This window comes from Sorghum bicolor, chromosome 2 (assembly GCF_000003195.3).
Source record: "Sorghum bicolor cultivar BTx623 chromosome 2, Sorghum_bicolor_NCBIv3, whole genome shotgun sequence".
In the NCBI taxonomy this organism is placed as follows: Eukaryota; Viridiplantae; Streptophyta; class Magnoliopsida; order Poales; family Poaceae; genus Sorghum; species Sorghum bicolor.
The window spans coordinates 77448078-77468042 of NC_012871.2; the positions used below are offsets into that span (position 1 = coordinate 77448078).

Genomic DNA, 19965 nt, shown 5'->3' on the forward strand with positions numbered 1-19965 from the left:
TGACGAGCTATATAATTTGTTTTTTTATTAGTTTCTAAAAACTCTTCCCGACATCCTTCCGACACATCCGATGTGACACCCAAAAAATTTTCGTTCCCAATCTAAACAGGGCCTTATAGATTTCAACCACAGAATTAAATTAAATATATTCAGACCGTACGAGTATGGACGTTCCTTTATGAGTCATATCACATATCAAGTGGGTCAAATTGCACTTATCACTTTTTAATCGAAGTGATATTATATCGCCTGTCATTAACAAGTGGCTGTTATTAAGCACGTTCCACTATTCAATCGAATCTTTTTTGTGCTCCAAGTTAAAACCTTGAATTATATCTTATTTGAGACTTGTGTTTGAGCTAGGCTACAAATCTTGCCTGCTCAAAAGGGACGGCAATTAATGTTCTGTATTTCTACTACAAATTGACGCAGCTCCAGATCTGCGAATGCAAATTGTAAAGCATTTTCAAGCACATGGGCACATGGCTGAGCTGAGAAAGTCCCTCTTGGGCATTACAGTCACATATTTTTGGCAGTGCCCAGTGCCTCTGGCAGTCTTGACAACACCACACCGACGTGTGTTTCATTTCCAGTTGGGGCAAAAACAAAGTTACTATCAGTATATGCTGCTTACAAGCCTTTCTCAGCCAACATTGAGAATAACAGCTAACTCTGCGAGTGACATGCGTTAGATACATCAGCAAAAAAGAATAGGAAGAAACTGCTACCATCAGGACATATATATATATAAAACAATCTGTGGAAAATTTCTTGCACCGAGGGCAACGTTCGTGCACATTGCTCATTGAGCAGCTGATTCAATGAAGGAAGAGTAGAACAAAATGATGAAATGCTCTATATGAGAGCTTTTATGCCAGCTTGTTGCATCTCACGCAACCGCCAGACTGGGTAATAGGATTCTTCTTCTGGCACCTCGTCACTGTCCATGAGTTGCATAGCCCACGAATAGAAGACGGTTTGGATGGTATCCTGGCACATTCCAGTCACAAAAAAAGAACTGTTACTTAAATCAAATGTCAACTACAGGTCTACCGGCCAACTGAGGCAAGACAATACGAGCATGCCACCATTCCTCAACACACTATAAACTCAGCTATTTAAGAGGTGCATGAAGTCTGGCGCACCTTTCACACTAATATATATCATGGACATCAGCTTGTGCTATTCATATAAACCAACCTCACATCTAACAATGGCATTAGCTATGATATAGTAAACTTTACCAACATAAGACTAAATTCTGCAGCACCCCACTCAGGTTCAGAGACAACTGCCCTTTTTGAAACCACCAAGGAAACATTTCACCTTGAAAATTCTACCTAAACATTATTTGCCCAGAGTCAAGTGGAGTGTTTGTGAAACTGCTTGGTTCTACACAAGTTGCAAAATAACAGATAAATTCATTCATCAGGGTATATTGTCTCAAGTATCATATGTCAGGATGAGAGGGATCATCTTATGAGACAAAATCTGTCACCGAGATCATGATTGGGCTATCTTATAATGACTCGACCATATACGCCAAACATAAAGATAGGAATTTTTTTATTTACAATATCCGAAAAAATAAAGCCTACCTGTCCTCCTTCTGTGACTTGTCCTTCTCGATCTCGGACACAGTATATCTGCTGAGTTTGGAACTGAAATATATATTGGAAGCAAGCATACACTGTAAGTAGATTAAACTAAAAAAGGGCAAACTTAAATCAGCATACCACTAATTCACTTACGCGTAAGATAATTATGGGTGAAGATCCAAACATTTTTGTTTCCAATACATCAGCTTCTGAAATGTGCAGGATCTGTAAAGGCAATGGAATATAAGAAAAATTTTGGTCTCTTTTTTTTTTAAAAAAAAAAGGCAGCAGGATCTTATGTTTCTTCCCACCTTAAGAGCAACAAAGCTACAGTCAATAATGAAGAAAAAAAACTACAGAACATAGCAATCAATTGTGACTGAGTTGAATTTCAATACTAGATTCAAATAAGCTATGGGAAAGGGACTGTCCAAGACATCGTTGAACCATGACCTACTTTGTGATCAAAAAATATTCCCTGTGATGCATAAGCTTCTCTCTCTCCTTTGCAGCGCTCAATCACTTCCTTGGTGCAATATTTTTTTAGAGTCTCCACATCACCCTGAAAGCATAATATGTAACTGTGAAATGACCAAAATTCTGAAAGTGTATATGAGTGGGCTGATTTATCATGTAAATTAGACAGAATCTCAATCAATCCCTTTGAACTTCACATTATAAACTTATCTGGAACTCCCCAGTGTCATAATAAGCGCAACAAATTTAATCTTTCACCAAAAAAATATAGGAAAAAGTAATATAGAACCAGCCTATCTCTTTAGGACAGTCAGCAATCACACTAGTTCAAACAAGGAAAGAATTTCTCGTTAGTAAGACATGGGTTACCTTTGAATATGCAGTTAGAACTGGCTTGATCGTTTCTTGGACATCGGCAACAAAATCAGAAAGAGAAAAGGACCTGTGCAAAAAAAAAGGTGATATATAATTCAATTACGCCGTGAGTCCCTCAAAGTTAAGTTGCACACGCCTTACGGGTCTCGTTGCCGAATTTCCCTGAATGTCACCGCAGCTGAGGTTTCTTCAAGCAAAGATTCATTCAAGCTAGAAGGAATGAACGATGAAAAATCAGGGACGCGTCAGAAAAAAAAAAATCATATGATGAAATAGGGGAGGGGGGTGTACAATTGATTCGTACATTCAAGAAAGAGATTATTACATTGATTATTTTTTATCCCTATTTGTGCTACTAATGAAGTGCAATCACCAATGGATTTGCAGCCATGAATGCACCAGTCAGTTGCATTACTTGGTGCTTTCAAGACCTAAATGTAATGTGCTAAATGCCAACAGAAATCAATAGTATAGCATAGTTCAGATTGAATCAATCAAATTCCATAACCAGATAAAACAAAGAATGATGGGGCACATAGTACTCTTGAATTTTCTGAACCACTGGATTGTCACTTGTCTCCCATCTTTCCCTGACATCTTCAGCAACCTGCATTTGCATACACAAAACATGGATATCACTGCAAGAGAAAACTAGGTTTGACAAAATACATTTGTACAGCATTGTGATGGTACCTCTTGTCCCTTTGTTACAACAGGCTTGGTGTATTCATCCACTCTTTTATAGACGGGGTGACCTTGGATCTTAAAGAGAGAAAAAATAGGACTTCAGATAGGAAACCAATATGAGAAACATAGGAGCAAAGTTGAACAATCTCCTTAAAGATACCTTATTCTTAAATGCTTCCCATTTTTCACCCAATACTGTCCTTTTTGTTGGCGTAAGAACTAAATCGGTTCTTGTACTCTTTTCTACTTTAGCAGATGCATGCCTAGCTTGATGTTTTTTCTTTCTGCTAGAGCTAGAGCTTAATTCATCCTTGACGATTTCATATCCCTGCTTAGCTAAAGTTGAGACTTTTGTGTCCTTCAACTTTGCAAATGCGCCGGATACCACTGGTGAAGCAGATGAGATTGTTGACTTCAATTTAGTGAACAATGTATGGCTGTTTGTGGCATCTTCAGACGTGCCATCTGAATGCGAGGATGTCCCAGTTTTCTCATGTTTTGAAGCTTCAGGCGAACCATCCCTGCAACTTGTACTCTCTTCTTTTCCGACTCCAAAACTTTCCTTTACCTGTAAACAATTCATCAAGGCAAATAATACATGTTTACGAAATCACAGTCAGTACTGTATCAGAGTGATATTTATTTATCCTTACCTCTTCTTTAGCAGCAAACATTTTTTCTTTGATATTTGCAGTAACCTACAAGTGGAAAAAGAATGCCCTCATAAATCTATGAGCATAAAAATAAACAAATAAATAGGGTACAGTTATTAGTGTCAAACAATCATCCTTGACCACTGTCACTGGCCTACCTTTTTAGATGTCTCCTCAGCTTCACTCCAAACATCATCAACACTCTTGTATATTGTCTCAGTCGTTTTCTTAGTTCTGCAAATATGATATTGTTGCAGAATATATCATAACTTACTACTATGTGTATATGATTCAAAACTGAAAGTAGTGCAATAATTTTGCAACTTACCTTACTTTGAGATCTTCCTTCACCACACCAAGTTTCTCACCGAACTCCTTCATGGATTTCTGGAATTCAGGATTACTGCAATAAAAATAAAAATAAAAATCATGATATAAAAAATAAAGTGAACAGATGCTGATCGCCATGATTGTACATGAAAGGTGATTCAGCAGTATATAATCATTATTTCAGTTGTTTAAGCTTTCATGATGATGGAGACCTTAAAAATAACACATACCTCTTGGCCTCACCCTTTAGTTGCTTAGAAAACTCATTGAAAACACTTAGATTCCTGTTATTCAGATGTCTATATCCATTAGTTGTTTGCACATTTGCCCTTGTAGCCTACACCACATAGCACATACCAGCAATGGGATGGGAATTAGTAAAATGCATGCAGCTACATAGTAAATGAACAAAAAAAAAGGATTGAAAATAAGGCATACAGCAAAAACAACTTCACAGGCATTCTGCATTGGTTTGATTACATACTGAACAAAGAAAAAGACACAGAGAACTTTGTTTTTTAAGTGGATCAAATCAATAAACTGTCTAACTAGCCTATGATGAAGTCGTGCTGTTTGTGCTACTGCAAACAAGCAAATTGTAGCTTAACAAAAGGTGTACAAGCAAGTTTAAACTGTCGTTCGTCCCTTGTTTGTGCAGTCATCAAGAAATTCAATGAAATGATTCAATTTCACACAAATCTTCAAATCCAATTAATTATTAAAAACAAAACATGTCTAGCAGACAAATGGTGCCTTCAATGTTCAAACTGCAACAGTGAACATAACTTTTCCCATGAAAGTTACTTCATCGTTTACCTCCCTAAAAGTAACCCGCACTGGTGGGTGCTGGCTACTATCCAACAGGATGCAAATGCTCATAAGCTATTTCAGATGATATGGGAGCAAATGCCCATATGCTATTGTTCAGGAGGGGGAAAAAAAATCTCCCATTGTAGTCGACATATAGCTTACTACTCGAAATACTAATAGTACGATTACCAAATTGCTAAAAGAAAACATACTCCACTCACCAATCGCAGCGCGGCTTCGGACGAGGGCCGCCGGAGAGCCCGGAGCAGCGCTGTTGTCGCCATCCCTAGCATGGACGGACACATGTAGAGCCGACAGATTTTGCAAAAAGTTAGAAGTTTGTAGGCATCAAATAGCCAAATAACTTAGGGTTTGGGTGCTCGGTTTCGCACGGCAGCAAGGGGAGAGAAAGGGGTCGGAATACCTGGTGGTGGGTGCTCGTCGGCGGCGAAGGCCTCGGTACCTGGCGTAGGGCGGCGGCGGCGGCGGCGGCGGCTGTACCCAGTCGTTGCAGAGAGAGACAGCACACGCGGACGCGGGTAGCCAAGTCCGGGGTTGTTCGGCCCAGCCCGACGGGCCTTCGCATGGGCCACTCTATTTCAAAGCTTTTCCATTGCAGTTTATTTATTATTTTTTACGAACTGATCATAGATTGTTGGTTATATTTCTTGTAGTGCAAGCTAAGGCCCTATTTAGTTCGCCTTGCTAAATTTTAGCTAGCTAAACTTTAGTCACTTTAGAGCAACTCCAACAGCTTTGCTATTTTTGTTATGGAGGCCTTTTAGAATTTTTATAGTAGAAAAATAGGCTTCAACAAATATGCTATTTGGTTTTGTAAAATAGAAAGTTTGTTATCCCTTGATTTTTGTTGGCCATATATAGCCAACCACTGGCACTAGCTATCTGATAGCAAGGCTGTTGTGAACCTCTTTTTTTTAAGAAGTTATCTATTTTACAAAATGGCTAAACATTAGAATTTGACTACTAAGTTTAGCCAAATTTTTGGAGATGCTCTTAGTAGCTAAAGTTCCAAACATATTGACTAAAAAGAGCTAAAATAATTTAGTTCCATTAGTTATCTAAGAGTAGCTAAAATAATTTTAGCTAGCTAAAATTTAGCAAGTGGAACCAAACATACCCTAATTATCTGAGTTTTCGACTTGACATGGATGCTTGTATTTTTCTCCGTGAAGACGCCTATAATAGCTTCATGAATCTCGTGATCTGCCGGCTTAGTGTGTTCATAGAGGTGAAAGTGTGCATTAAGAATGTCTGTGTTATACTGTGTAATTCTTAAAAAAATTATCATTTTTCTTGTTTCTTCCTTTCCTTCTTTCTGTTTTTATTATTTTCTATTCTTCCTGATTTTACATTTATCCAGTCTACACAGGACAGTTCCGTTGTGCGAGTCCGCGACCACGCTCTTTGGCGTGGATAGGTAATCCCTACCGCATGTGTTTGATAGAGCGAATATAGGGAAAAAAAACATGGTAAAAATTTCTAAAAAAAAAACACATTGTAGCAAAGAGAATTTTATTAGCTAGCCCCAAGCGAATTACAATCGGCATTTATGAAAGACCAAACACACATTGACACTTGTCCTGACCAAATCATAGAATGTTTACGTCCTCTAGCTAATAAAGCTAATTCAGTAGCAACTCGATTGCATGCTTTTTATACTAGAGAGTACATCCAATCTGTCATCAGCCGAGTCAGTCCTCTTTCCGACCTGCCATTGCTAGACTCTTTGAGGGAAGAAATAATTCTTGCAAAGTTCGATTCAACAATTAATAACCCCCAATGATGTAAGGCTTCAGTGCACGCAAGGGCCTCTGCCTCTGGCGCATTGCTGCATTTTCCAACAAATTTGTTCCATTTTCGTCCCGGAAACAGCAGGGATTCCTTCCTGCGGGGGAGGGGGTCGGGGTTCCCAGTCCCTCCCAGGTGGATGTGTGCTGCTGCTTGTCCATCTTATTGCACTTCTTGCTTTCCTTTGCTGTCATGCGGAAGAGCTGAAAGACCGTACCAGGACCCCTCGTTTAGTGTCTAATTTCAGATTATTAAAGACTAAAGCCTGTTCGCTTGTTTTATAAGCCGTACTTTTTTCTGCCAGTCAACAGTATTTTTCTTTTAATAAATCAACGAACAATAGTTTTAGTCATGACTTGACTTTTCAGACAAGCGATAAGTTTTACCAAACAAAACTAGACTCTATCCCATGTGTGTGGGTGTAAATATAAATAAAATCTCACCTGCAATTGCACGTACGATTAAGATTTTACCCACGGTGTATGTGTATGTGTATGTCAGTTCACCCGTTAGTACTTACATGTAAATAACAGTCGATCAATGCAAATGATTTTCATCTATTCTGCCCACAATCCAATCCATACCACACCTAGGGATGACAGTCGATATCAATGTGTGAGTGGAGTAAATAACCGTTCTTAACAAATTGTTTACCAGAAAGGGTAACATTTTGTATCCATATCCGCACCCATGTGAGACGAGACGGCCACCGACCTGTTACTTTAGTAAGGGATTGAAGACCTGAGGGGTGCCGCCGGAATCCTCTAACCAGTGCAGCTAGAGGACCTTTGGCATTTGTTCATGGTATGTTCATAATATATTTCTGCGTGCTTTACATGTATTTTAGTTTGCTTGAGACGTATCCTTATTATTTGCTTTTCAACTACAGACGACAGCTTTACATATAGATATTGAAAAACATGCCAATTTCCTCTAATATCCAAGATTTCATCTATAGTGACACCAGTCACCACTCACCAGCACTCACCGCGGATGACCTAATACCATCTGAATGCCTAACCACTGATTCGTGGTGCCACTTTTGCAGTGGAATCCCATCACAAGCTGACGGGCATCTCCAGCATTTTCATCTATGCAAACGTGCTCAATTCACCATGCGATCAAGCAGACAGCACGCCACATGGGCGCGGAACGGAGCACATAATGAGTGTTTCTTGTGAGGATACTGGTAGCCGATGCATATTTCTAGCGCAACATTCCAGCATTCTCCAAAAGGGAAATTTTACTAGAAACAATCAAAGGATAATACACGTTCTCCGACCACTTAGCTCAATGTGCAACAAGTAATTGTGGCAACCAACCCAACATATCTCCCATGATGACGAGAGGCGCTAGTACAATAGGATAACTTGTTCTGACAAGGCACGAGGCTCCAATTCGCTACATCTACATGTAGAGACCATCCGGAACACCTTCCTTCTTCTTGTACATCACCTTCTCCTTTGCCTTCTTGAAATCTGCATGGGTCACCTGGGTACCCAAAACAAAACATCAGCAATGCCAAATGGAGCCATGAAGTACTATATGTTCAGACATAGTTACATGTACAAGCACATTCGGTAATACACACTGAAATCTAATGATCAAGGTGAAGCCAAACAGCAGTTCCTATTGACGAACTAGTAGTACTTAACAAAATTTGATCAGTTAAAAGAGTTGCACAGATTATGTGTTCAGATATTACCAATGGCAAGTGATAACAAACCAAGATATCAAACATGCAACAGATTGTCAGGAGCAGAAAAGAACCACATATGCTCATGCATAAATCTATGTGCAAAAAAGTTGCCCTGACGCACACAACAAAACTTGATCCAGTGGAAGAACATGCCATGCATGTACTCTAGGAAAAAGCAATGCAACAGTTTCCATTCATCAAAACAACTCTTTCCCAATTGGTCAGCTCACATGGTTAGACACAAGAAACCAATGTTTCTCAGGCTTTAAAAACCTGTTAAGGTATTGGCATTTCCACGTACAACAGATCAAAGTATTATATTTGAAGTACACAACATTATGACAATTTTTGCTATGCAAATGGACATGGAGCATCAACCCTGTGCTCACCTTCACAGGTGTACGCACTACACAGTTCTGGAAACCTCTACAAAAGCTAAGAATGTCCCATTGAATGGCAAACAGAGATTTCCTACAATCAGCCCCTTTGCATGTGCTGATATCATGAAAAGTGCATCATCTGATAGGCTTCTTAAAATAATGTCAAACAGTAGTGTTTGAGCTTAACAGCTGAAACTACCTGCCATTCAGTAGTGTTTTTCTCTCACAACAAATCAGCGAATAGCAATTTTTGCCATGGCTTTTCAGCCAAGCGAACAGGGCACACCTATTTTGCAATGTAGCACAAATCATGTCTCCTATACAGTGAGGCGAAGAAAAAGACTTGATGGATATGCTGACAGCAAGGACAAACAAGTGATGAATGATATACAAACTCATGCAGTGATTTTGTGGCCTTTGTTGCCTTCCCTCTATCAGTTGCATGTACATGTTATTAGTTTTATTTTGGTCTATAACGCTCTATCTTTTCTTTTCTTGTTGAAACTGGATACCTTTACTTTCTTATATGCAACTAGATTTTGAAACTCCAGTTTTCCTAAAAAAACGATGACATTGTGCAACATGCAGCAGATAACTACATCTTCAGCAAGGCAACAGCAAGAGAACTGCCCAGTTAGCATACACAATGGTTTAAGTTAAATACACCCAAATATAATTCCAATTCGATAGCAAATAAGAAGTTGAGTTATTTGAATACTTGAATTCACCCAAAAAAGTTTTATATCAATCGAAGAAGGGATAAGTGTTCAGGTTCACCTTCATTCTACGTTCTCTTAAGGCGAGCAATCCAGCCTCCGTGCAGATCGCCTTAATATCAGCGCCCGAAAACTCGTCTTTGGTCATAACAAACTCTTCCAAGTTCACATCGTCAGCTAATGTCATTTTTGCCGTGTGAATCTGCACAGTTTACAACCTTTGTAAGGACAAAAGGTATTAAGAACATTGATAATGTAAATATTACTATTTACAGATGTTACAGTACCTGGAAGATGCGTCGCCTAGTTTTAATATCTGGGAGAGGAAATTCAATCTTCCGGTCTATACGGCCTGGCCGAAGCAAAGCAGGATCAAGACTTTCAATGCGGTTTGTTGCTAGAATAACTTTAACATCTCCACGTGAGTCAAAACCATCTAGCTGATTCAGCAGCTCCAACATAGTTCTTTGGATCTCACGCTCTCCTCCTGAATGAGCATCATACCTCTTTGTTCCAACTGCGTCAATCTCATCAATAAAGACTATTGAGGGAGAAAGTTCATCAGCCACCCTAAACAATTCTCTGACTAGCTTGGGACCATCCCCAAGGTACTTTTGAATAAGCTCACTACCGACAACACGCAAGAAAGTTGCAGATGTTGAGTTAGCAACAGCCTGCAGAGACAGTTTCAAGTAATCACTTCCCAAGTACATGCTATTTGAAAACTGGGGCATAGAAAAAGAATGCATAATTTGGATAAACATAGCAAACGCAGATATCATTGAGGATCGACACCTGCCCCTACAATACTAAGCAAAGCAATATAATAGATATCTTGTATGCTTGCAAGCCTGAGCACTGACCTTGGCGAGTAGAGTTTTTCCTGTTCCAGGTTCTCCATATAATATGACTCCCTTGGGGGGCCTGATCCCAATGTCTTCATACAGCTCAGGATGAGTCAAGGGAAGCTCAACTGCCTCTTTAATTTCTTGAATCTGAGCATCTAGTCCACCAATGTCAGCATAAGATTCCAGAGGAGCTTTCTCAACTTTCATCACAGATACCATAGGATCAACTTCATCTTGCAATATACCAACCACAGAGAGAACCTGAAGTAAACATTTGAGTGAGAAAACAAGCTCTACCAAGTTGTAAAAAAATCCACTAATGCATGCACAACAAAAGATTACTGAGCACAACCGAGTATGTAGGGAAAGAGTCTAGTAGGAAATTCCTACGAATGATACTAAAATGAATACATGTATAATTGTTCAACATGAAAAGCAATATGGCCTTCTGTAGAGCAGTCGGACATAGCACACAATATGAATCCTAAGATAAAGTCATTATAGTGAGTAACATAAACATGTTACAGGAGTAAGTGGACAACTACCACACTAAACGACTTACAGGAGTAAGTGGACAATTACCACACTAAACGACTACAGGGAATATAACAGATTGTGTACTGAGTCATGAACATGAACAATCTTAGTTGGTCATAATCCTTGATTTGAACATGAACAATCGCCGTTTGCCTAGTTTATGTCCCTAATAATTTTGGGTACAGATCCCCAGCACAGAGATTACAAACACCCTCCATCAGTAGCCTCTACAAGCAACCTCTCCCAGTGACCAGCAAGAAAGTAACCAGCTAGCATTAGATCGGAGGGAAGGAGGGAGGGAGATAAATAGATCGATGGTGCTTAGATCCGGTCCGGCCAATTAGGGTAGGGTCGTAGCGCGGGATAAAAATTAGAAACAAGAGGACCTTGTTGTGCATGAGGATTGAGCATCCCGGCTCGAGCTGGTCCTTGTCGACGAAGGATAGGATGCCAACGTAGTACTCGGGTCCGACGGAGGAGGAGACGATGGCGTGGCTCTCGTCGATGATCTCTTCGAGGGATCCGACGCTCATGGGGGTGCCGCGGAGGTCGTCGACCTTGGATCGGTCCTCCTCGGCCTTGTCCTCCTGGGGACGGAGGCGCTCCTGCGCGGCGACGAACTCCTCCTCCATGAGGAGGTAGTCCTTGACCCGCTCGAGCTTGAGGAGGCGGAGTCGGCACTTGGAGAGCGGGGCGACGTTGGGGAGACGCGCGGCCGCCTCGGCGCCCTTCTGCTTGCGCTGCTTGCGGCCGACGCGGGAAGGCGCGGCCGGCGGCTCGAACTTCTTGTCCTTCTTATCGCCGCCGTCCCCCGGCTTGCGGTCGCCGGCGCCGCCCTGCTTGCCCATCCCTCCCGGAGTGCCCTGCCCCATGGTCCGCCGACGAAGTGCTTGCTTTGGATTTGGATTTGGGTTTGGGTTCGGGGAAGGGAACAACCCTAGGGAAGGGAGCTTGGATGCGACGCAAATGCGAGGCTGCTGGGGCTCCTTTTTCTTCCTCCGACTTCAACTTCCCCAGCAAGATGAAGGGAAGGGACGGTCCCTGTCTGGGCCGCATGGGCCGTGATGTTGATGGGGCTAGGTTTCTTGCGGCCCGTCGTCATACTGGATCAGGCCTTGCCGTATGGGCTTCATGTGTCAGTAGACACGCACGCCTTGTGTGCACCTGTTGTTTTTTTTTTTTTTTGAGTTTAGTTGCAGAAAGAACGAACTTATCCTGGATGCTAGAGAAGTTTTATTTTAGAGAAAGTCGATATACTGGGACTAAAGTCAGTCTCAATGCATAGTTTTAGGCCAGTCTCAATGAGAGTTTTATTAGAGTTTCATGCACATTAAATATGCTGATGTGGCGCTATATTAATGAAGAGAGATGATAATAGTTTCATGGGAGTAGAGAGAGTTTCATCCCCATGAAACTCCTATGCACTGTTTTCCAAAATATTGATGTGTTGGAAACTGTGTCATGAAACTCCCATTGAGGATGGCCTTATGGTACAGTTAGCAAGACTATAAACTAGGTAATCGAGCCATATGAGTTTCATAAGGATGAAACTCTTCTCTCATCTGATGAAACTCCTTCATTTAATGACCCTGTCAAATCAGCAATTTTGCTTATATGATACGTTATTTAATGTACATGACACTTACATGAAACATGCATTAAGTCCGGCCTAATATCTGCAACACAAAATTGCATTGGATCCCGAGAGAGAGATGGGTTATTTCGTCGGCCAGTATGCTAGCTCTACTACATACTTTGGAGGGTGAGCGAGCTGATCGACCACTTAAATAACCAACTATTGGATCCTGCAGCGTTCTCAAGATTCTTAAGAGCACTCCCGATGCTAGTTTTTATACCTATTAATTTTTATAGACACTATATATAGAAATTATGATTTTAATGAATAGTTTTTAGAGCTTTTTATTTGTATACCATTACGAAAGATTGACCAAACCACCATGTCACTAAAAAGTTATTTCGCACTGCTGTGCCCAACTTTATCTTCGACTATACATGTGTGCCATTCCGTCCATTCTGAAGCCTAACCGCAGTTAAGTGGTCTGGCAATAGACTTGAATGCCCCTATGCCACTTGGTCTCCATAACAAAATTTTCTTGTCCTCAGAACGGCCAAATAAAAAAAATAATAATAATACACTTTATACTACATAAACATAAAAAATATAGAACATCATAAAGATAATAAGAAAAAAATAAAAGAAAGGTAAAATGTATATAATAATAATAATAATAATAATAATAATAATAATAATAATAATAATAATAATAATAATAATAATAATAATAATAATAATAATAATAATAATAATAATAATAATAATAATAATAATAATAATAATAATAATAATAATAATAATAATAATAATAATAATAATAATAATAATAATAATAATAATAATAATAATAATAATAATAATAATAATAATAATAATAATAATAATAATAATAATAATAATAATAATAATAATAATAATAATAATAATAATAATAATAATAATAATAATAATAATAATAATAATAATAATAATAATAATAATAATAATAATAATAATAATAATAATAATAATAATAATAATAATAATAATAATAATAATAATAATAATAATAATAATGTTGTTTATGTAGTATAAAGTAAACTATTGCCATCAGGGGAAACGCAGCACGCACGCACCGGTACGTTTCTTCCAGATCGCCACCGCCGACGTCTTGGGTGTGTGGTCCGGCGGGCGCGAGACAGCCGGTAGCCCGGCGCGCGACGACGACGACGGCGGAGGCACGGCACGGCGCTGCGGGCAGCTAGCGGATCGATCCGATCTCGCAATGATTTCGGCGGCCCCGGTCCGGGCGTAGGAGCCACAGAGAAGCTGGGGCTGCGCTGCTCACGACGCGTTCCTCTTCCCCACCTCCGTCGCACCACCAACTAGCACGAAATTAAGAAGAAGTAAATGGCGGCAGTAAACTATTGCCATCAGAGGCGGCCGGGACGACGGCGCTACGGTGGCGCGAGCAAGCACGGAAGAGCCGTCCGGATCCCGCACGGCGCCATGGCCCTCTTCCCATCCCTCCGCACACGGTACCCTCCTTTCCTCCCGACCGCCTCCACGCGGGCCACCACGGCCGCGACGGGCTCGCCCATGAACACTCGCTCCTTCCCGGCGCCGAGGAACAGCGCCGACAGGTCGGACCCGGGGGAGAAGCTCAGGATGTCGAACACGGTCGGCTCCATGTCCTCCTCGTCCGCCTTCGACTCCCCACCCGGCCCAAACCACGCCTCCTCCTTATCCTCCTGCTCACCGCCACCGCCGTGCATCAAGCGGCCCAGCTCCTCGTCGCTGGCGCCGTGGCGGAACCACGGGTGCGCCACGATGCCGTTGCGTCAATGCGCGCCGACGGGTCCGGGTCCAGCACGCGCCCCAGCAGGAGGAGCAGGAGCAGGCGCGGGATGTGTAGAATCTAGAAGGCGGCAGTGGTGGTAGGCGGCGGCGCGGGATGTGGTGGTGGGCGTGGAGGAAGCGGAGGAGGAGGAGCAGGCACGGCGGTGGACAGATGCGGCCTGTCGCTCGCGGGCGCTCCCGTAACTAAAGGGCAAAAAGGACATTTTTCTATCCACGACCCACGTGCCAGACATCTTTAACGTCACAAAACGAACGGAATGAGGACGGAATGACACACAGGTATAGTCGAAGATGAAGTTGGGCACAGCGGTGCGAAACAACTTTTTAGTGACATGATGGTTTGGTCAATCTTTCGTAATGGCATACAGGTAACAAGCTCTAGTTTCTATAGAATATTTTTTATCTATTCTCTCTTCATTCTCAGCCAATCATATCACTTCATATCTTAGATTTTGTGTAGACATGGCTTCTAACTTAGGCTAGTCTCAATGCATAGTTTCATGTCACAGTTACCAAGACTATAAACTAGGTAACCGAGCCATATGAGTTTCATGGGGATGAAACTCATCTCTCGTCTGATGAAACTCCTTCATCTAGTGACCCTACCAAGTCAGCAATTTTGCTTATGTGGCACCCTATTTAATGTGCATGACATTCTCATGAAACATGCATTGAAATTGGCCTTAGACCTAGTTTCTATGTTCTTGCTCTCTCTCTCTCTTCAATAACTACATTGCCACATCAGCAAAATGCTTAGGTGGCACTACAATTAATATCTATAAAAACCATGATGGTTTCTGCATTGGGAGTGCCCTAAGGCCAGTCTCAATGCATAGTTTCATGACATAGTTACCAAGACTATAAACTAGTAACCGAGCCATGAGTTTCATGGGATGAAACTTCTCTCTCATCTGATGAAACTCCTTCATTTAATGACCCTGCTAAGTCAGCAATTTTGGTTATGTGGCACCCTATTTAATATGCATGACACTCTCAGAAACACACGCATTGAGACTGGCCTAAGGGCACTCACAATGCAAGACTCTATCACGGAGTCCAAGACAATTAATTACATATTATTTATAGTATTTTGCTGATGTGACAGCATATTTATTGAAGAAAGTGGTACAAAAATAAGACTTTAAGTCTTATTTAGACTCTAAGTCCACATACTTCGAGGTAATAAATAAATTTAGACTTTATGATAGAATTTGCATTGTGAGTACTCTAAAATTTCATAACTGGGCTGCATTATGGCGGACTCAAGTACCTTTGAAGATCCGTATGCTCCTATTTTGTTTTGACAATATCAAAATTCCAAATTTATTAACCACATCAAGTTGTTGTTAAGATAGTTACATTAATGAGATCTATATTGAATAGAGCTTGAAGAAGAGAGCATATAGATCCACACCGTATGCTCCTATGGAGACTAACAAAACAACAAACGATGCCTATAAATAATGTGCTAAAAAATATAAACATGGCGACTCATGTAGGCCTTGTTCAGTTGATTTTTTTTTTTTTGCATTTTGGATACTGTAGCATTTTCGTTTATATTTGATAATTATTATCTAATCATGGATTAACTAGACTTAAAAGCTTCGTCTCACAAATTATAGGTAACTATATAATTAAAATTTATTTTCATCTATATTTAATGCTCTATGCATATGCCACAAAATTCGATGAAACGAGGAATCTTGAATTTATTTTTTTGAGAGGTCATACCTCGTGCATCATCCCGTGAGATTCCTGGCGGCAAGCTCTGTTGGATTGCAACATGTCAAAGTACATATGGGCACGGGAGAAGGAAGGTCTAGATTTTGTTTAGTTCACGAATTTTTTATTTGGTTATTATAGTATTTTTGTTTATATTTGATAATTATTATTTAATCATATAATAACTAGTCTTAAAAGATTTGTCTTACAAATTATAGATAAATTATGTAATTATTTTTTATATGTATTTAATGTTTTCTGTATACGTTCAAAAATTCGATGTAACGAAAAATCTTAAAAAATTTTGAAACTAAACAAGGCCCAGTCGAATTCCTGAGCTCAACTCATCCACAAGAGAAGCTCAGGTTTCGCTAGCAACATTGATTTATACATTATCTCATGAAAATATGGTCAGAGTTGCAGTCACATTATGGACAATCTAGTACGTAAGACGTAAGATAATATGGGTGTGTTTGGTTGGGCTTCTAACCTGGCTTTTGGCTTGGTTGGGCCAGACTTGTGTTGTTTGGTTCCCAGGCCAACCCCTGGAGCCAGGCTTCAACTGGCCATTCGTACTCCTGGAGCCAGGCCCAGAAAGAAACACAGGGTTGGTGTTTCTTCTGGAGCCAGGCCAGAGCTAGCCCCGTTGCCCCCTTCTCGTTACCGCCGGTCTTTCACTCTGTCACCTTCGTCGGAACTCCGGGAGCTCCTCTCCGTCGAAACTTCGTTGCTCTTCCCCGCTAGACTTCGCGTACTGTGTCACCGACCCTCTCTCCCTTCCTTCGCACGGGTCGCGCCGTCCGTTTGACCGCCGCCGGCCTCCCTCGTCACTCAGATCCGGCCATGGTGGAGCTTCTGGCGGATGAGGAGGTAGTGGTCCTATTCGGACTTGGGAGGCGTGCCGCGGTGCTCCCATGTAGCGGCCCGCGGTCCGGGCCGGCGGGGAAGGGCGCTCGCGCGGCTGCTCGAGGGGTGTCGTGCGCCTGTGCCTGGCGGGCGCTGGGCGTGGGCGGTGCACGCGGGGCGGCATGGGGACGACGGCGTATGGCGTGTGGCCTTGCTCGCTCTACAACCGCCGCCGGTGGTGCGAGGCGATGTATAGCCACGTGAACACGGCGGCAGCGAACGCGAGGGGGCACGGAGCCGACCTGGACAGCGCCGACGCTGCGGCAGCGCTTGGTGCTGGCGAGCTCTGTGTGTGTCCTGCTCGATGCCCATCGATTGTTCGACAAAATGCTTCAATGGAGGTAACCATACCATTTGAAAGAAGAGGTGACTGTATCAAAACAAACTAGCCAACCAAACACATTCTAGGACTAGCCAGGTTAGCGTAGTACATAGAACCAAACAAGTCTATCTTGGCTTACTAAGGCCAGGCTTAGTCTAGCCTGGCTTAGTTTTGCTAGCCAGGCTTTGATTGAAAATGAACCAAACACACTCTATATGATCAATATAGTTATTAGAGACCTCTATCAACCCATGCATTACTTCATAGAGTGATTTTTATCGGACTAGTTCATGGCAAGTAGTAGTAAACCAGAGACAAAGGAGTGGGCAGCAGCAGCAGCCTGCACCGTACCTCGCTGGATTTCTCCACCAGCAGGAAGCATGAAGATTAATGTTGGCATAGCCCTCTCGAAGGCTTCGACATCGGGAGCTGTTGTTGCGGTAGGCAGGGATGAGAACACCCTTTTATAGGAGCTATCTTCAACAGCCTACCGGTACCCAAACCAAAATATGCGTCTTCCATATAGGGCCTTGTTTAGATGTAAATTTTTTTAAAATTTCGCTAATGTAGCATTTTCATTTGTTTGTGGTAAATATTGTCCAATCATAGACAAACTAGGGTCAAAAGATTCGTCTCGTGATTTACAGGCAAACTGTGTAATTAATTTTTGTTTTCGTTTATATTTAATGTTTCATGCATGTGCCGCAAGATTCGATATGACGGAGAATCTTGAAAACTTTTTGTTTTTTGGATGAACTAAACAAGGCTTTGCTTTAAGTGAAGAAGTGATGTTCCAACAAACTACCTAAACCAAAGACGCAATTTGCGTCGCGGTGGAGTTGAAACCCAAATATGCATCTCTCTCTCCTTGACCAAATTCTCTGCCACAGCCGACGGCGGCCGCGAGCACTGACCGCCAACGAGCCTAGCACCGCGAGGGCGAGCTCCATCAGACCGGCCGCGAACTCCACACACGAGCGTTTTGCGGAAGCATCCACGAGCATCCATGAGGGCGGTCCGGAGTTCCATGCGCGTCCTCCGATGGGCAGCCACGAGATCTGCTCGAGCTCGTCCTTTGCTCGAGGTGGAGGCGCTCCTCCTCGCGGCGGCTCATGAGCTCGGCCTCGGTGACCTTCGGGGGCAGGGCAGCGACGCAGGATGCCTTGCGCGCGGCGGCCTTGGACGACGCCGACGCGGATGCAACGATGGCGACGGCCTCAGCCTTGGCGAGGCGGCTGGCAGTGCGGCGTGGTGCTGGTCTGCACATGCTAGTCTTGACTATTGGGGATGACGGAATCCACCGGGCGCGCAGCTCCGTGCTCGGGGGCTGTTCTTTTGCCTTCCCTATTGGAAAGGTAAAGTTTTGGGTCTCTCATTCTTTCACTGTGCAGGACCTAAGGTCATGTTTAGATGCACACAAAAACCTAAAACTTTACAAGATTTCCAATCACATCGAATCTTGCGTCACATGTATAAAATATTAAATACAGATAAAAAAAATAACTAATTGCACAGTTTACCTATAAATCACGAGACAGATTTTTTAAACCTAGTTACACTATGATTAGACAATACTTGTTAAATAAAAACGAAAATGCTACAGTGTTAAAATCCAAAAAAAAATTTGGATCTAAACAAGGCCTAAATCATAAAATAGCTATTGGTCCTGTTTGGATACTCTAACTAAGGTAGAGGTTAGAATTATTCTCTAGCTCATGACTAGCCCTCAACTAACTCTAACCAAAAAGGTGTTTGGATGCAAGGGTTAGATTGACAATAAATATACTTTCCCATTCATTTGGCTCTTTCCTAGCTAGATTTGGTGTGGCCGGCTGTTGTGTAGCCTCATTCCGCTCATAAATGACATTGATCCACATAGTACCTTGCATGTCGTTTTGCCATTGCTAGCGGCGGTCCATTTTGCCATTGCTCCATATGGTACCTTGCGGGCTGTTTTGCCATTGTTGGGAGGCGGCGACACGGTTGGGAGGCGGCGACGCAGCTTGGAGGTGGCGGCGCGGTTGAGAGGCGGCGGCGAGGCGAGCTGGGAGGCGGCAGTGCTGGTAACCGGATGAGGTCGTGGCTGGGAGGCATCGCGAGTAGGGATCCCGTGTGACACAGCCGATCTCTTTCCCTGTAGGCCCCGCCTCAAATAGCCCCAAATAGCCTAAATAAGCACCTCTTTGGGGGGATAAGTTTTTAGGATGGGTTAGATGTAAATAACCCCAATCTAAGCCTCATGTTTGGATACTTTAGGGCTATTTGAGTCTCAAATAGCTAACTCTAACTTTAACCCATGGATCCAAACAGGACCATTGTCTCAGGTGTTGTGATGACATGTGCGAACGTGGTTAAAAACATCCGAGGAGATGGCATGGGGCCAGATAATTCTCGGTCAGTAGGGAGGCATGTATGGTTTTTGCACCGCCTGTCGTTTTGTATCTTCTCGGCGAATCATGAATAAATTGGCAGGGAGAGTGCTAAAAAAACATGTTGTTTTTTTAGTTGTGGAGATAAAAGCAAAAAAAAAAGTTGTTGCTTCTTGGTTGTTGTGTGTATTGCTATCGCACAAAGAATTTGATGAGCAGAAAGGGGCACAAAAAAGGTATTACTGCATTTGTTTGGAGAAATAACGCTATATCGTCGTCCCGCTCATTATATGTTGAGTATAAGCATGGATA

The 19965-nt window shown here is 42.1% G+C and overlaps 2 protein-coding genes across 2 annotated transcripts; both read right to left on the bottom strand.

The window, feature by feature from the left end:
• On the bottom strand, nucleotides 527–5510 carry LOC8084980 (mitochondrial import inner membrane translocase subunit TIM44-2). Its single transcript, XM_002463394.2, has 15 exons — nucleotides 5355–5510; nucleotides 5152–5216; nucleotides 4351–4457; nucleotides 4119–4193; nucleotides 3949–4024; nucleotides 3791–3835; nucleotides 3298–3705; nucleotides 3144–3212; nucleotides 2993–3057; nucleotides 2592–2660; nucleotides 2445–2517; nucleotides 2056–2160; nucleotides 1752–1823; nucleotides 1599–1661; nucleotides 527–990 (listed from the first exon to the last, which is right to left on the bottom strand). Exons 2-15 carry the CDS (start codon nucleotides 5212–5214, stop codon nucleotides 856–858), a joined length of 1425 nt encoding a protein of 474 aa, XP_002463439.1. The 5' UTR covers nucleotides 5215–5216; nucleotides 5355–5510; the 3' UTR covers nucleotides 527–855.
• Nucleotides 7915–11911, bottom strand: LOC8077519 (26S protease regulatory subunit 4 homolog). Its single transcript, XM_002463395.2, has 5 exons — nucleotides 11306–11911; nucleotides 10398–10643; nucleotides 9822–10208; nucleotides 9596–9736; nucleotides 7915–8230 (listed from the first exon to the last, which is right to left on the bottom strand). The coding sequence occupies exons 1-5, from the start codon at nucleotides 11789–11791 to the stop codon at nucleotides 8147–8149; spliced, it is 1344 nt and encodes a 447-aa protein (XP_002463440.1). The 5' UTR covers nucleotides 11792–11911; the 3' UTR covers nucleotides 7915–8146.

What these genes read in the sequence shown, in the direction of transcription:
- LOC8084980 (XM_002463394.2), bottom strand. Translation starts at nt 5,214, where the DNA reads ATGGCGACAACAGCGCTGCTCCGGGCTCTCCGGCGGCCCTCGTCCGAA. An exon ending in TGTTTGCTGCTAAAGAAGAG is followed by an intron (nt 3,706 to 3,790) that starts GTAAGGATAAAT and finishes AATTGTTTACAG; the next exon opens with GTAAAGGAAAGTTTTGGAGT. An exon ending in TTGTAACAAAGGGACAAGAG is followed by an intron (nt 3,058 to 3,143) that starts GTACCATCACAA and finishes ATGCAAATGCAG; the next exon opens with GTTGCTGAAGATGTCAGGGA.
- LOC8077519 (XM_002463395.2), bottom strand. Translation starts at nt 11,791, where the DNA reads ATGGGGCAGGGCACTCCGGGAGGGATGGGCAAGCAGGGCGGCGCCGGC. An exon ending in CAATCCTCATGCACAACAAG is followed by an intron (nt 10,644 to 11,305) that starts GTCCTCTTGTTT and finishes TGTTTACTTCAG; the next exon opens with GTTCTCTCTGTGGTTGGTAT. An exon ending in TAAGAGAACGTAGAATGAAG is followed by an intron (nt 8,231 to 9,595) that starts GTGAACCTGAAC and finishes TTGGGTACCCAG; the next exon opens with GTGACCCATGCAGATTTCAA.